At 43.5% G+C, this 17,815-nt stretch overlaps 1 protein-coding gene across 2 annotated transcripts in view; it reads left to right on the top strand.

Moving 5' to 3' along the window:
- The window catches only part of HGSNAT (heparan-alpha-glucosaminide N-acetyltransferase), a 355,722-nt gene that overhangs the window by 129,242 nt on the left and 208,665 nt on the right, over positions 1–17,815 (top strand). For both annotated transcript variants that reach the window (XM_078659862.1, XM_078659863.1), the window contains 2 exons: positions 4,869–4,945; positions 17,735–17,765. In XM_078659862.1, the coding sequence (XP_078515988.1) occupies positions 4,869–4,945; positions 17,735–17,765 (108 nt within the window). The remainder of the gene's footprint in view (positions 1–4,868; positions 4,946–17,734; positions 17,766–17,815) is intronic.

The raw sequence follows: 17,815 nt of genomic DNA, 5'->3' as shown, positions 1-17,815 counted from the left end.
GTCCCGTCGACGAAGGTTCCGTCGACGAAGGTCCCGTCGACGAAGGTCCCGTCGACGATGGTTCAGTCGACGATGGCTACGTCGACGAAAGTCCCGTCGACGATGGTTCCGTCGACGAAAGTCCCGTCGACGACGGTTCCGTCGACGAAAATCGTGCTATCGTCCGCAAAAGCATTCAAATCACCGCAGTCGAAGACCATGATCTCGATCCGGTCTTTTCAGTCTACAAGAGGTTCATCTACCATCAGTGAAGCTGCAGAGTTCACCTCATGGACAAAGATTTCACCTTTGCCGCCGTCCTCATTGCTAGAGCAGGACTCAGATGGCGAGGAGTCCTCAGGTGCCGCCTACAGTCCTTCTCAGCTGCAGATAAAGAGCCAAGACATTCGAATGAGGCCTTTGCAGGAACAACTGGACGAGCAGTGGGTCCAGGCCAAAGGTACCTTCGAGGATCGCATTACCATCACGAGCCATATGAAGGTGGCAATGTCATGGTGGAAGATTCGAAAGAACCTGGATCAAGGCTTGAGCTTCATTCCTCTAGATCACGACTTCGTGATGACAACGGACGCTTCGCTGAAAGGATGGGGTGCGCATCTTCAGGAGCTGGAAATTCAGGGCCTTTGGTCAGACTGGGAAGCCCAGCTTCACATAAACATGTTGGAGCTCAAAGCGGTGTTCCTAGGCCTTCAAGCATTTCTTCCCAGAATACGCCAATCGTCAGTACTGATCCAAACGGACAGCACCACTACCATGTTTTACCTACTAAAGCAGGGCGGGACGAGATCCAAACAACTGTCTGCATTGGCGCAAAGAATCTGGAAATGGCTCATAACCAACGGAATTTCAATTCAGGTTCAGCATATTCAGGGAGTCCTCAAAACACGGGCGGACGCCCTGAGCCGTACTACCAAGGCGACACACGAGTGGGAACTACACCACACTCAGATTCGCTTACTGTTTCAAAGGTGGGGCACTCCCACATTAGATTTGTTCGCAACGCAAAACAACTCAAAGTGCGTTCAATTTGCGTCCAGATACCATCAACAGGGCTCCAAGGGAAATGCATTCCACATGGATTGGACAGGAAGGTTTGCATACGCGTTCCCTCCCTTCCCGTTGATACCGCGGATACTGCGCAAGATGAGATTGGAACCGTGCCGGATCATATTGATAGCACCAGCCTGGCCGAGACAGGCGTGGTTTTCAGACCTACTTCTTTTGTCGAGGGGCGAAAAAATCCAGCTCCCGACATTTCAAGACCTCATCTCCATGAAAGAAGGGCAAATTCTGCATCCGAATCTGCAATCTCTAAAATTGTCAGCATGGAACCTCACGAGCGGGAGTTTCAAAATCTAGATATTTCGCAAGAATGCAGACATGTTCTCTCACAAGCTAGAGCTGTATCAACAAACAAAACATATGCAGCGAAATGGTCCCGTTTTTGCCATTGGTGCAGCAGACAAAACTTGCATCCGTTTGAAGTACAACCTGAAGGTATCCTTCCTTACCTGCTGTCGCTATCTAAGGCAGGTCTGTCGCATGCCTCGGTCAAGGTACACTTGGCAGCAATATCGCGCTTCCGGCGGAAGCCAAATGAACCATCTCTCTGGTCATCCAGAATAATAAAGGAGTTTATCAAGGGACTTTTTAGGGTTCATCCACCCATCCAACGCCCTCCTGTGCCGTGGCACCTCAACACAGTACTATCGCAGCTTATGAGGCCTCCTTTCGAGCCTATTCACAAGTCAGATTTGCAGTTCCTGTCATGGAAAACGGCCCTCCTTCTCGCCTTAACATCAGCTAGGAGGGTTAGTGAAATCCAGGCCTTTTCAGTGGAGGAACCCTTCTTACAATTTCGTCAAGACAGGGTTATACTAAGGACAAATCCTACCTTTATTCCCAAGGTGGCAACATCTTTTCACCTCAATGAACCCATTATTTTGCCTACTTTTTTCAGCAATCCTTCATCGGAGGCAGAAAGAGCCTTACACTCTTTAGACATTTCCAGATGCCTAAAGTTCTACATTGAAAGGACGAAAACGTTCCGCAAGTCCAAGCAATTGTTCATTGCTTTTGAAGGGCAAAGGAAGGGTCTTCCTTTGTCAAGACTGAGTATTGCCAAATGGATCGCCTCAGCTATCCTGAAATGTCATGAAAAAGCGGGGAAGCCGCTAGATTCTAAGGTACATGCACATTCCACAAGGAAGATGGCAACTTCGATGGCCTTGTTTGCAGGAGTGGCGCTGCCTGACATCTGCAGAGCAGCAACGTGGAAGAGCGTGCACTCATTTACGAGACACTACTGTCTGGACACTGCGTGGAAAGAGGACACGGCAGTGGGACAAGCTGTTCTGAAACGTCTTTTTCAGTAAGGTATGACATAATGGCATGATTTGTTGTCTATGCAATACTTTGATTTATGTGTCAACATGCATTTATCGTATTTCTTATATACTGATGTGTATTGTTATACCTTTGTCTTACGGCAGAGCTTCCTTTTTTAGTTCTGTCCTGGAAACGCTACAAATTTGGTGAGCACTGCTTACTACTCTGATACAAGCATGTGAATCTATGAAAGATGTAATACTGGAGAAGGAATTAGTTACTTACCTGTACACTATAGTTCTCCAGTATTATCTTTCATAGATTCACATGCGCCCGCCCGCCTCCCCGTTTCTCAGGCAGATCCTGTTTCTCGGTATTTATCCATGTCTCTCACTCGGGGACGGAAATCTGAGGCAGGAAGCTTCTGCTGGGGAGTGTGAGGGCAGGGCAGCAATGCTGATTGGCTGGCTTTTGGTCCAAACAAAGATATGGTCTGGTTGCCAAATAATACAGCCCCTATGGGGATTTTCTATGCAGTTTTTCTTCTCTATGATACTGCTTGGTCATTCTGTTACCGTGAGACTCCCACCATGACGACGGGGAAGATACAAGCATGTGAATCTATGAAAGATAATACTGGAGAACTATAGTGTACAGGTAAGTAACTAATTCCTTATTTCTGGGTTTGACTGTGGTTGTATTACTGCATTCCCTGGGTGGTTGTAAATCCCTGTCCTTCCACCTTGTTCATACCATCTCTTGGTACTGCAATTTTTAATAAAATATCCATATCTGCAACAATAATGACATTTCTGATCCTTTCTTTGGGGGCCTATCCTACCATTTCCTCTACCTCCTAGTCTCCCTCTGCTACTTCCTTGTATCCTTGCACTATCCTGCTGGTGCGGGTACAATTGTTGGGCGGTCCCTGGGACCGTTCCCACAGACATCGCAGCCATCTGAGTAGTGCCTGCTACTACAGCCCCTTCTGTAGCTCACTTCATTACCAACTTTTGCTGCACCAACTTGGCTGCTGCTTTCTCCGTTACCTGCTGCTTATTCTTCTTTTTCTTGTTTCTTTTTACAAAAGTGTATTATGCCCATATCTCTGTCCAGGGTTAGGTCTCCGGTGCCACTATATTGTCAATATTATCCCGCACTTCGAAGGGTAAATCATTCTTTACTACAATATAGAACAACTCAGCATTTCCCTCTGTTACTTCCCACCTCTGGCCTACTTATTGAGTCAATTTTTCTTTCATCCTGCTGAGAAATTGAGTAGGGTCCTGATTCAGCTGCATTGATTGAGCCATGAGGGACCCGATGTCTGGCCTAGCAGGATACATTTTCCTCAGCTGGTCTCAGACTACAGTCCAGACGAAGTTAAATGGATACCCATCATACGTGGTTTAAGTAAGGATGACATTTATCACTCCAGCCTTATAGAAGACAGTATTTGTATAATTTCCTATAAGAGAGCTAAGTAAACTCTTTATGTCCCCTATTGCTATGGTGACACCTGCATTTTGTTTTATAAAGGTCTTAATCTATTTTCCTGCTCCCTGTAAGCGTAGTAACATCTTTTTGAGGTTTTACTTATTCATTTGTGGGCCAGAGAATATAATAATGGGGCCCCAGATCCCTTATGTATTAGGGGCATCTAGTGTACAGGGGTAATGGAATGTTGGAAAGTATGCTATCCAACATACTTTTGCCATACTTGCAGGCTCTTCCGCATTTAAGGGTAATACCAATCTGGACCCCCCTCATCATGCATTCCTCAGCGTTTGACATGTCACATGGATCTAAGGACCCATCTTTCTGCAATGGGCTCATCTGCGGGACTAAAGCTTCAGTCCATCCTGCTAAATTGTCAACATAGGGCACAATATTATACCAACTGTTTTCTCCTTGGGCAACTGTCTCATTAGTGTTAGGTCAGTAGAACCTATTGAACACTCATCTGTTGTATCAGTCAGTCATAATACTTGCACTCCACTGTCCAATTTCTCCTTAAATGTGCCCAAAGAGTTGAACATTTATTTGGCCAGATTTTTCTACAAATAAACCTATGTGACTTTACCCAAATTTACGGTCTTTGTGTACTTCCTTTATTTCCACATCTTCCACCCTTAGTAAAATGCATCTTTGGGTCATATCTTCTTATAATCAGATTCTAATCACAAACATTATGCAGTAGCCCAGCCTTTGGAAAGACAATGCTGTGCACCATGTCCTTTGTGGTAACTTGCTCGCCCTAGCCTTTATCCTGAAAGGCAGTTCCTATTGTGAGCTTGGAAAGCTCCAAACAGAGAATGATACTAACGTCCCAGTCTCCTTGTCCTTTGAAAACCTCTGAAGCATTGTCCACATATTTGTCCTTTTCTTCTTATGTTGAGCTTTATGTGATTTTGTATCTTTAATATGATTTAGTTCTTAAACGCATTGTAAATGGTAACTTAAAATTATTATTCACAGTGTAACTTCATAAATTCAGCAGGAGGAAAATAAATATCAGAGATGTTTGTTTTGCATTTTAGGCTTTCACTTACAGTTATGGTGTTTGTGAACTATGGTGGAGGAAAATACTGGTTCTTCAAACATGAAAGCTGGAATGGTATGTATCCTTAACATTTTCAAACGTTGTTCTCATCTTTTCTACTGACCTGCCACATTCATATGGTGAAACTACAGATCGTTTTAAATTAGCTTGTGTCTGTGCCCCACACTTCTCAAAGGACCATTAAATAAGATTAAATAATTCAAAGCCAACCTGCGAAAGAGTCCTAGAAAGTCCAGCATGCGTCTTTTACCTCTACCAATGTCAGGGTAGATGGAGTTTGATATAGTGGTCTCCATCCTTTGGGTCGATTTCAGTCCTTTGTTTGTAACTTAAGCCATATAAAAGACAGAATGTTCAAGTGCACCCTACAGCTAACACAAACAAGACTTTTTGTTTTGGACCAGAAAGGCAGTGTGGCTCTCTCAGTTTCTGAAGACCTGCATCCATAGTACATCACTGGAATGGCCCTAGGTTCATTGTTATTTAATGCTTAAGCAGTCCGTAACACTCTGCTGAGCTGAACCATTCAAGGCAAACTTCAAATCATACTTATGAGAGCAAGTTAGGATTAAATCTGTTTATTAGCACAGGACATACACAGTGTACACAGCAAGCTACCTACAACCCAGCCAGGCCGGAAGCGTTCAAATTCAATTGCCTTATAATGCCTACAACCCGGGGGCTGGCATTATAATCTGGATTGAGTGTTATAAAAGGGAAGGAAGAGGAAGAGAGAGAAAGTAACCTTAGTTCCCCCCAGCTGCCATCCCTCCTGTCAAGCATATAACTTGTTTTATGATTCAAATCGTTTATCTATGTATGCCAATTTACAGAGTAAATGCCAATCAATGTACAACTCGTACCTCATGTCTACATGGCAGGGAGGCTATATGAAAGAATAAAAAATATCAAACAAACGTAACACCCCATATCCTTCCCCCACCCCCAGAAACACAGCGTGCATCATGGCAGCATTATTCACAGTATTCAGTTTGTTTAATGGGTCTTCCCAAGTGTCTGGGGAAGCAGATAGTTCAGAGAGGCGCAGAATACGGAGGTACTTAGGGCACATTAGTTCCCGAAAGTCTTGAGAGAGAAGGGATATTTATGGCCTCCAGAGGTCCCTATAGGACGACTCACTGTTCGTATTAAAGAGTGTGATCTTTTGCATTCCAAGAATATACCACAGGCGATGGAGCCATCCCAGGTGGGTAGATATGTGCTTCATCCGTCAATGTGAGAGTATGTTTTGTATGGTTGCCCCTAGTGCTATTCCAATTTGCTGTCCTCGTAGAGATTTCAAAGGGTAAGTAACAAGATTGGGCCGGCCTAATAAAATATTGGTGGGGAATCTGGGGAGCTGGGTATCCAAGAGGGGGTCAATATCATTGAGTGTTTGTGTCCAGTATGATTGTATCTGCAGTCATTCCCACAGGAGATGTGTCAGAGATCCCACAGTCCCACAGCAAGTCTAATTTTTGGATGGGTCAATCCTGTGAAGCTACTCTGGGTGAGGTACCAGTATGTCACCACTTTGGCCAAGGTTTTGGTGAGGGCTGTATGGTGGGCAGTGGGACGGGCCCAGTGGTAAATGCTCTCCCAGTCCTTATCAGTTAGTTGCCTCCCAATCTCCCTTTCCCAACGTGTTTGATCGGGTTTATGTGTATGTCTCGTAGGTTGGAGTAAGAGGGCGTATAAGTCAGAGATTGTCCTTTTATCCGAGGTTTTGGTGATTAGCCACTTTTCATAGACTGTGAGGGGCCTCTGGGTGGAGGTCCTATTGTCAGGGTGAAGGAACCAGTGGCGGAGTTGCAGAAACTCTAAGCATTCCGTCTCGGGGAGATTAAACTCTGAGCGCAGTTGTTAGAAAGAAATTACCCCCTCCTCGTCAAGCAAATGCCCCATGGAGCAGCATCTGGTCTGGCATCAGGCAGTGAACGCAACGGGGTTCTTCCTGGGTGTGAAGTCTGGGTTATCAAATAAGGGGGTAAGTAGGGAGGGGAAGAATGATAGCTCAAAGCGTGTACTACACCGGTCCCAGGCATCCATAGTCGCCTTGGTAATAGGTGAGAGATATTAACTCTTAGTTGGTGCTTCATTCCCTGGTAGCAGGCACAGATTTGGATACCAATATAGATTACACATGTCTCAGTGCCAGATCATGTCTGGTAGTCCGGGTATCATCCCACTGTGCCCTGAATCATGCGGAGAACCTTCAAATTTAAATGCAGTGGTACCAGGCAACAATGCTCAGGCTTTGCTAGCCAGATACGATAGAGCTCATTATGATGAGCTGGAAAAACGTATCCAATTTCTGCCTGATGAGCGCAAATCTAAGGCAAATGATCTTATACGAGAGGGAAAACTTCAGCAAGCAGACAGATGCAGTCTTGTTGTCAGCACGTAGTACTATCACGTGCCCCATGGAACTTTATTTACACTAAGGAATCTTCATATAAACCCAAACCGAAGCGTACAGCCTGCCCCAATCCGCTCTCAATAATACATTGTCTGTTGACTATGAACCACACTTTGAGTTCCCACCCCTACACCGGCCTATACACGCCTAGGTGTATCATCCGCCTGAACGCTGCATTATCCATCGATTGCCAGCCCACACCCTCACCAGGGGACCCGGCTGGGTTTCCCTGTGAGTAATTTTTTCTTCTTTTACTATTACCCATGGTTGGCACATTTCCTTCACTCAGCTGCGCAATCGGAAATTCAGATGTCCCTATAATCATAGGTCCTGATGAGACCCTATCCTCTATTTCAATGACAGGTTGTGGTCCCTGGGACAATTGCTTGCCCCTAAAACATATTTTACCCTGCATTTGCAAAGGGCAAAGGGTCCCCCGGGTACCCCTTCCCATTTGTTACTGCATTACCACCTTCTTGAAGAAGGTGGTAAATTGCGAGTGTTTTGCGACCGCAATTGCAGCCGCCAAACATTCGTACATGGCTTGTGAGTCGCTATTAGGAAAGGCGCGCCCCTTCCTAATAACAAGTCGCAAAACACTATTTTGCGAGTCACAAATTAGTTGCGAGTCGCAAAATAGTGTTAGTACATGGCCCAGAGGAAAATTGCATGTGCAAACGGGTCTCAAACCCGTTTGCACATGCAATTTTCCGTTGAACATCTGGCTCTAAATGCTTAACACTACCCTCTGATAAACCTTACTGCTCGCCCACACTACGACAAATAGAGAGTAATGTGTTATCTACTTTTACCTCTGTAAGCCTTTGGGGATTCACTGGATTCTGTGCACACTATACCTTACTCCGGTATAGCATATACAGAGCCAGCTTCCTACAGTAAATATGCATGAATCAGTACTTAATCCTTGCAACATGCTTGATCACTCCAAGAACCACTCACATCTTTGCCATACAACACTACCACTGAACATTTCCTCTGGCTATTGAAGGGTCCTCATTAGAGAATTTGCATTCACCAATGTATGAATTCTAGGCACTCCTGTGTCCCACTTCCACATGATTTGATATTACATTCTCGACTTTCCATGCTGGGTCTCCCTTTTTAGGTCTCGCTAGACGTAAGCAAAAGCGAAGCTTTTGCGTCTAGCGAGACAACTTATGTTGTTACTTTTCTGGGAATGAGGACAGCAAAGTGCCACGCGCATTTGCAGGCCGACATTCGACCTCGTGAGTGCGCACGTCGTCACTCACGCATGCGCACAAAGAAAGGCATACACACACTGCATATACACACACGCACCCCCCCTTAAACATACACACGCGCACACAGACAGACAGACACACGCACAAACACACTCAAACAGACACACACACGCGTACACCCCACCCCCACTCACCCCTCCTCTCACTCAACACACTTACCTGTTCTGGCGGTGCTCGGCGGCGGATCAGCATCTCGGGCGGCGGTAGCGCTTTGCGGGGCTCTCTCACCACATGAGAGCCCCGCCTTCCCCATGCGCCCGGCCGCTCTTCACCCGGTCCCCCATCTCGGGACCGGGACTCAATGCGGAGCCTTCGTGGCTCCTCGGGCAGCTCTCTCAGTCTCTCGCCGCGATGGGGCGGGACTTCCGGTTGGGGCCGCGCTGTGATTGGCCGGCTTCCCAACCGCTTCCGGGTCGTCGCGGGCAGCGCGGCGGCCCGGCGGGGATTTTTTTAGGAGGGGCACGGGGTCCGGGGATTTCCGGCAAACAGGTCCAAGGGCAACCAGTTGCTGACATAAGGGTTGTAGGCTTCTACCACACTGCTAAGGCAGACATTGCAGTCAATTCCGGGTTCAGCTTGAATCCTGCTGTTTGTGTAGAATGACGTTTATTAGTTTCATTTGATATTTTAGTTAATTTCTGGAAGTAGATGTGCTTTAGACTAGATATTTATAGAACCCGAAAATCCATATGCGAGAACTTGAACAATTTATAACTAATTTGCCAAATCTTCATTAAACGCTGGTTTAAACTTAAGTCGGCAGACTGTAGGTAGCTAAAGAAGCAGCTACGCACTGCTGCATGTACAAGAATAATCTGCAATACGTCATTATTCTTTGTTGAGGCTAGTGCTCGCTGAAACAAAAGCACGCGCCTACATAATAAACATCACCAAAGGGCTGCACCGCGTGAAACTGGGTCAGCCCCGAAGAGACTGCGCGGCTTTCACTGACAGCAAATGAATAACTGATCGAAGGCTGCCCAATGCACAGGCACGACAAGGGATCAATAAAAAGAGGCTTTTGCATTTGACATCCTATCTCTTTCGTTACTTAGGTTAAGGTGCAGTGAAATTGATCCTTAAAATTGACACGTTGTTTGGATACCAGAGCTACACGAATTGTAGTGCACGGTTCATATTCATGTTCATATGGCATTGAAAACAGCGAGACGCATAGGGCACCCAGGTACTGGTGGGCGATACTAGATTGACATGAAACCATGGCAATGCCCAGGGATGCTGCTACCTGGCGGGCACGGCGATGGCATCACGACGGTGCTGTAACTTTAGAAAAAACAGACGAAGTCGGGTCCGGTGGCCGCACGTGCAGCAGCCCCACACAAGCAACCCACAAGCAAGCAGTGTCCGTTAAACGTTTATCCTGCTTTTTAAAAGCACAAGCGAACGCGCGTGCCGTTCACTCAATACGCAACAGGAGAACCGAGGGCTTTACAAAATGACAGCTGATATGAGGCATAAAAATAATGAACGCGCAGAAGAAAATGTGAATCGTGACCGACAAAAAACATGCCGCGTCCAATTAATTATTACATGTAAGGTTGCCTTTTTGAAAATAACCTTCGACTTTAGCATAAATTAGTCGGTTGCCATACTGGGCATCCTTCGTCCAAGACTGAGACGCCCGAGCACCGAAAACAATAACGATAGGTTCACAAAAGGCTAACAGGTTAAATGCATCATAATAAATGACTGCACCATTTTGATATTAATACAATCGCATTAGGGATGCCGGATACTATAGAGCTACGCACAAGGGGAGTGGTAATTAAAACATGTCCTACCGCTGATATAAATACTGGTGCGACTGGCAACGCAGCAATATGTGAATTAATAAGAAACAAGCATTTTCAATGCAATAGGTCTCGCCTTTTATTAAGTTAAAGCCGTTTGCTTTGCTATACAATACCATTAGCAAAGCAATGGCTTTAACTTAACCAAAGGCGAGACCTGTTGCATTTTCAATGCTTGTTCTTTATTTAGTATACCCCAGGTCCACTGGAGAGAACTTCCTGCAAGACTTAAAGAATTCCTGCTAACCTGGCCTTGAATATTGAACATACCAAACAAATCATGGCCTGGTCAAGAAAAAGAGAGCATCTGTACTTTCTCAGGATGCTGCTACACCAGACCCTTGTTGAAGCGGTCAAGCTGATTAGTATTCTCCGCTTTATAAAGTCACCTACCTTGCTTCTTTTACTGAAAGGCACCTTTAGCTATTATGCAGGCCTTCATACAGTTTTTTAAGTCTTGTCAGCATATGGGAATTGCAGCAGAAGTGAAATTCAACAAAACGATGCAAGGAAAATGTAACCAGTGGATAAGAAGGGTGACCCCATAGTGTAAGTTTAGGTTTCTAAGCCTTTTCCCTACGGCTTAACTGGCCCTAGTTCATGTCTTGTTATAAACAAAATAGATAGGAAGTGTGTTACTAGAATTGTATATTCGCTTTACTCTCTTGTGTTGCACTCTCTTAGTTCTGCCCATGCTCCTTCAAATAACATTGCTTTGCCATATCCCAGTTTCATGTCAATAATCAGCCACCGTTTGGTGTCATCATTCCTGTTCTGTTTCTCATGCTGCCTGTTCTTTAGCATGAATGGCGTCTCTACGCTAAAAGGCCACAGAAGTTCAGTCTCTCCTAATTCACAGTCATGCACAGCTTCTAAGCTTCTAACATTGCTCAATAGTGTATAACATGCAGCATATCTGTTCCACACTCCATTTTCTGCACACCTCTGCCACAGGCAGGAGTAGCATCTTCAACACACTCCCAGCATCTACTCATGGTTGCACCCTATCAGCACTGACTTCATCTATGCTCTCTAAATAGGTATAACATGGCTCAATCGTTTCTTTGGCCAACCTCTTCCTGCATGCAATCTCTGCTCCGAAGCAAACCTTGAAATATGTTGTAAGTATACCAAAGCAAAAACATCTCTCTTGCATTGAGTTCCTTTTACTAAACACCGGAAGCTAGTGACATGCGGCCACCTAGATTATGTTGTAATGGAAAGGCCCGTCTTGTCAGCTGGTGGGCCCAGATCGCCGGGTCCCTTTATGCCTAATGTGGTCTGTGTGTACGATCCACTTGAGACATGAAGTGAACCAGAACATGACAGGCCTTTAAGCTTCACTCTTTCTTCCTGCTCGAGCACAATAATATAATATAGTTTTCAGGAGCCCAACCATTTATCAATTCGTCCACTGATAATTTATTACTTCTGGCCTTCTTGTGAATACTTGCAAGGCTTAAACAATCAAACCGACCAGTCCTATTATGATTGTATTTGTATTCCTGCCCATTAGACCATAATTTCCTCCTTATCTTGAAAAAGCTCCATGCCTGCCTGCTGATCTAGGGTGAAACACGTGTTGGCTTATCAAGTGAAAATGATATAAAAGAAGATTAATATTCCATAAGTACTATCAAGAAACTAACTTGAACACTGTTTGTTTTCTCTTACTTTATTTGTAATCTATATATATATGTAATTGAGTGTGTATGCCTCTCCATGTCATGAATGTTGTCTTTAACTAGGTTTGGGGCTTACACCTAGATTGAATGCATAATCACGCCTACACAAAAAATGACTACTGGGTATTAAAGTAGTGTGACATAGGCCTTTATCCCTTGCTTAACTTTGCAATAACAAACAAATACATGCTATGGACATATATTGTTAGTGCTTGCCGTTATAGATAAGCATAAAGGTTTAAAAAAAAGGGTATAAGGAAAGTTAAGAAATAGGGCCATAATTATGACTGGCAACTCGTTTTTCCATCAAGAAGATGGAGGGAATAACTCTGTCGCCCTGATGGAGGTGCCGTCCACCAAACTGAGAAATGACTGTGGAGCAGGCAGTCATTTCCTAAAGCATTGGCAGGAAGCGCTGTCACTGCTGTTCCTGTGTATGCTTTTGAACTCAGGTGTATGACTCCGTCATGTTTTGCACATACACAGATATGCTCCGTGGCATGAATTTATGCCACTGCTTGTTTTCATTAAGGGTGTGAACAGTGAACACCGTTTATGTATCTTCATTGCATAATTTCTGTACTTGTGTAATTTTTGTTGTTCTTTTCTAGGTCGGGTTTTAGATATCCCCAGGTATACTTCACTGTGAAGATTTGGTTGTATGATTGGGGTACCTTTTTTTAATAATACATACACTTTCCCCAACTACAAGTAGATCAGGTTTCATTTTTCAGTCCTGAAGAATTGCTCAGATCGATAGCGACACTGGACAAGAAACATGTTGACCTACACACACACACACACACACACACACATACACACACCATTTTTTAGCTGGATAGGACCAATATCTGCTTCAACGGTTGCAGGTGGTCCAGAACTCGGCAGCACGGGCAATTTTTGGACTACCTCGCCGTGCCAGAGCCTCGGGCCTCCTGCAGGCACTGCACTGGCTTCCCGTCCGGAAGCGGATTATCTTTAAGACCTTGACTCTGGCGCATAAAGCTTTGCATGCCTCCGGAGCAAAATACCTTCAAAAAAGGTTGGCTTTTTACCATCCAGCCAGGCCCCTGAGGTCAGGATCCTTGTTCCTCGCCGCAGTCCCTCGGGTCAAAAGGGCGCGTATTGGAGGCCGCTCTTTTAGATTGCTGGCTCCTCAGCTCTGGAATGCGCTGCCAGTGGCCTTGCGCAGTACTTCAAACCTGCTGGCCTTCAGGAAAGGGCTCAAAACTTGGCTTTTTACCTCTTAGCTGCTTCTTTGGGTTTTCTTTCTCCTCTGTCTGGTTTGTTTTGTTGTTTTTTATGTTGTCTTTTCTTGTTATGTTATGAGATAGGTGTGCAAACCAAAGCGCCGGGACACTTTGAGTAGCCGTGCGCTATACAAAACCAAGTATAACATAACATAACATAACTTAACATAACTTCCACTTTCAGCCACTGATTGCCTTTTAATCATAACAAGAGAGCCGACCTATTAAATGTAATTGGATATCTCTTAGATATCCAATTACATTTATTAGGGCGGCTCTAATTTACATTACACCAATCTACACCCAGAGCACCTCTACCCTCCAACTCACATCAGCATCTCTTGCTCAAAAGACCTCCAGCTAAAAGCCCCCTGTGAGTGCCCTTTAGGCATTGCAGCACCAGCCCAACAAGGAGCTGCCTGATGATGAAGTATGACACCCACACAGGTGTGTGAGGGCTCTTGCTTCTGAGCATCAGATCCCCTGATCTGTTGTCTCAGTTTCCCTTACCTAGATCCTCCCTTCCTTTCTTCCCTTCCTCCAGGAGCTGCATGGCTTTTGCATTACATAGGTCACCAGAGAAATCTTCCTCTCTCCCATTCGGGGTGCGTTCAGAGGAGGCCTGTTTACCAATGATCAGATATTCACCTGTTTGCATATCGTGCATAAGTTAATTACTGCCACAAAAATGCTCCTTTATGTAGCTTTCTTAGGTTTTACCTTAACCTTCGATCTGGTCCGATGGCAACGCCATGCGACCAGATAAGGGATTGATAAAGCCCTTTTGCTCTGAATCCAACTCTTATACACAGATACTACTTCGCAAGTGAAACTAACCCAAAAAGAGCTAATCAGTAAAATATTCCATGTTAGGAATGGAGTAAAACAATTGCGCCTGTTGGCCTCTCTCTTGGTCTCTCTGTACATTAAATTATCTTTATGACACAGTAAGGACAGCTACAGATGGCATCCCCATGGTGAATGGCTTTACATTTCCAGCCTAATTTATGCCAACGGTTCAGTCTTGATCACCATAACTGGTAGGGGCCAGCAGGTCCAACTGGTAGCCATGGAAACATAGCGTAAAACAACCCATTTAAAATTAATACCAGGAAAACTAAAATCATGACATTCAACATGATCAAAAAGAAGAAATATGTTTTGTTCATAAATGGCTCAACACTAGAGGAAGTGAAATCCTTTAAATATCTGGAGGTAGAAATAAATATAAATCTCATCTGGAACTTACATATTCAAACTACCCTAGAAAAGAGGTTAAGGCATATGCCATTGCAAGACTGATTAGGAATCATGGTCCCCGATTTTCCAACCACATTGACAAGGTCCTCTTAACAAAAGTTGGAAGCCAAAATGCCTATGGCGTAGAACTCTGGGGTATGGATAAGAGTACTAACCTTGTAGGCCTTTATGAGAGGAAATTCTGGAAATCAATCCTCAACCTCCTGAAAGGCTTTCCCACTGCTATCCGGGAATCAGATGTGTTAAACCTCCATTTAAAACCAATGCCAGATGGCTCCTATGAAATACGGTCTAAAAAGATTAAAATTGGGTTACAACAACCTGGTGGACGGGCTTAGGAGGAACAATTTAAGATGAATAGTAAATCATCCTTCATGAATTTCTGGCTTAACATTGGCACTACCCCTAACACCAAAGAATCTCCAAATGATCTCAAAGAGACAACTAAACTCTGCGGTCACTAAACACTGTATGCATCTGGCAAAGTAATGGAGAATGGACGCACTGAACAATTAATCCCACGTTACTTACAGGAGAATATTCGATCCTTTTCTAAGTGCACAGCAGTATTTAATCCTACTAACAAACCATAGAGAAAGGAGGCTTTCGCACTGATGAGAGGAGGTTGTTTATTGTTAAACAAACCCTGAACAGAAGAAAAATCTATTTCTAAAAAATGTATCAGTGGCGCTACAGAAGGTTTGAGACATCTTTTACTAGACTGCCCGATTTACTGTTCAACAAGAACGAGCACTATTAGTAAGCTGCCCAAACGAGAACAGTTAGAACAGCCGAGGAACACATTTTTTTTCTTCTAAGTGATTTGTCCGAACAAGCAACAAAATGCACTGGAATAATTTTGAGGAAATTCTGCAACCCAAGAGCAAAATTGGTGAAGATGGGGAATTGTGTTGGTCTTGACTTTGGCCCCTGAAACAATCTAGTATGTCGATGACTTGACATAGTTTGAGGAACAGTCCAGGCCCCTTGGCTATAAGAAGAGGGGATCCTTTTTATCTTTAGCCTTTCCTATCCCTTTTGTAAGAGTATGATTTTGTGACAATCTTAACCAGCTGTTTTATATTGTGTAAAGTGTTTTTATGATTTCTGTATTTAAGAATGTATTTTTCTTGTGTGAAAGGCATTCTTGCTCTGCGTGTAGGCTGAAAACACTGTTAATAAAATTCAAATTCATTCAAGCAACAAATTCAGTAGCAACGATTTGTGGGTCTACCAACTCATTTTCTTCACAACAAGTAAACTCTACTACCCGTTGACTCCCCAAATCATCAGTTAACTTCTCTGCCCTTAGGATTCTAGCCTCATCTTTGTCACAGTTTTTCTAGCCAATTGTAGAATGGCTGTCTTCCAAATTCTCTTGCCTATTTCGCGAAAAAACCTCTGTACTTTCAGACCGAAATATTGGTCTGCACTTGTCGGCTAAAGTCACTGTCTGTGAAGCTGTTACAAAAGGTTCAAGAAAATGCCCTGTGGTGATACTTTGAGGGATGCCAACTGGTGCATGTGCTCCACTTTCTCTATTATTTCTAGCTGGATCTTGGTCAGTTCTGCTGATGTTATCCAAAAAGTTTACCTTAGTTCATTCTCGAGACAAAGCCGAACTTCAAGCTCGGTGTCTCCTTTCAGTTAGCTTTCCTATATCCTGGGCATAGTAAACCACCTCGAAGTAATTTATTTATCAAAGATGCATGTAGAATGCTTAATATGACTTAGTTAAATTCTATATTGTAATGCCAATATTGGAACAGCGTTCATGAGATTATACACCTGATGTAAAAAGTAACAATTGCATTATAATGAGAAAGCATTGAGTTTATTATTTAACTGTATTTGGTTTAGAAAATTAAAAAAAACAATAGATCCATTAAAGCCTTAGCTTGTCCATTGGTAAAAACACATGGGGCTGCTTTCCATTGTGGCTCTCAACTCATTTGCCTCGGAGTTGCTTGCTGTCATCTGCTCGCCCATCATCGAAGTTATGGAAAGCAAATGGTGCAGCTCTGCTTCTCATCTTGCACACCACACCCACTGAATATCAACGGATCACCTCTTATTTGTGTGGCATCTCTGAAATGAACCTCCAGATAGCAACATCCGAAGTAGGTCTCTGCTTGGATATCACTTTCAAGCATGAGTTCAAGATCCCAGGCAGCTATGAACCCTTTACCAAGCCCCTCAAATGATTTTCAGATATTACCAATGATAAATTCAGTATCAATAGTGTAGTAATCACTTTTAGGTTATATCATTATTCAATGAAAGAAGACCATCTTAACTGTGCCTCACTACTAAAACAGAATATTAAAGAAAAACAGATAGCTGTTTTTGAGCTATTTAGGCAAATTATGTTTAAATCAGTTTCTAGAGTATAAATAAATGAACATCCATTCTGATTCTATTATTGCATTTTTCTTAACTGATTCGTGCACTTGATGACATTTCTTAAAACACTCATAATTTACATTTCCCCAAGACATGGAGCTAGGCAAAATGTATTATTATATACTATTAGATTAGTTAAGGATGAATGAAATATTCAATCAGATTTAATTAATCTCCTTCAACTAGTAGAATCTTCATAGTTCTGGCAAGCACATACAATCAGAGTTAGAGCATGTCTATCAATTCCATGGTCGTGGATTCAAGGTAGGTTAGTGTTGTTCTCTTTCTATGTTAGAGCATATACCATGAGTTCCCAGCCTTGTGCTGCACTCACAGTGCTCTTGCTGAGGAAATTCTATATTCTGAATTTAGGAGTGAGGACATGAAGTATATCGTAGGCTGACCTCAACCTGGAATGACATTGTCCTTCCACTGACCAAAATGTTTTTAAACTGCTGAAACTCAGTCAAATGACCACAATATGGCTCAGATTCTGAATAGTATGTGGACTATAACTATTCAGTTAAATATAGGTGACATTTACATTTTTCCCTCAATACCTTCTAGAGTAGAATAATGTATAGCAGTCCAGCTTGTTGAACAATATGTACCAGAAATGCTGAATTAATGATTTTTTTGATGTGCTGTACTAGTAACTGGTTTTGAAATCGCAATGGCATTGGAAGAATATTACTCTAACAAGATGTCTATCTTTAATATATTTGTCTGTAGGACTAACCCTTGCTGACCTCGTATTTCCATGGTAAGTGTTTTCTGTTACCTTCTAAATCACCTTCTGTGCAGTTTTGTACG

Source organism: Lissotriton helveticus, chromosome 9 (assembly GCF_964261635.1).
Source record: "Lissotriton helveticus chromosome 9, aLisHel1.1, whole genome shotgun sequence".
NCBI classification, from domain to species: Eukaryota; Metazoa; Chordata; class Amphibia; order Caudata; family Salamandridae; genus Lissotriton; species Lissotriton helveticus.
This window is presented reverse-complemented; position numbering and strand designations above follow the sequence as displayed.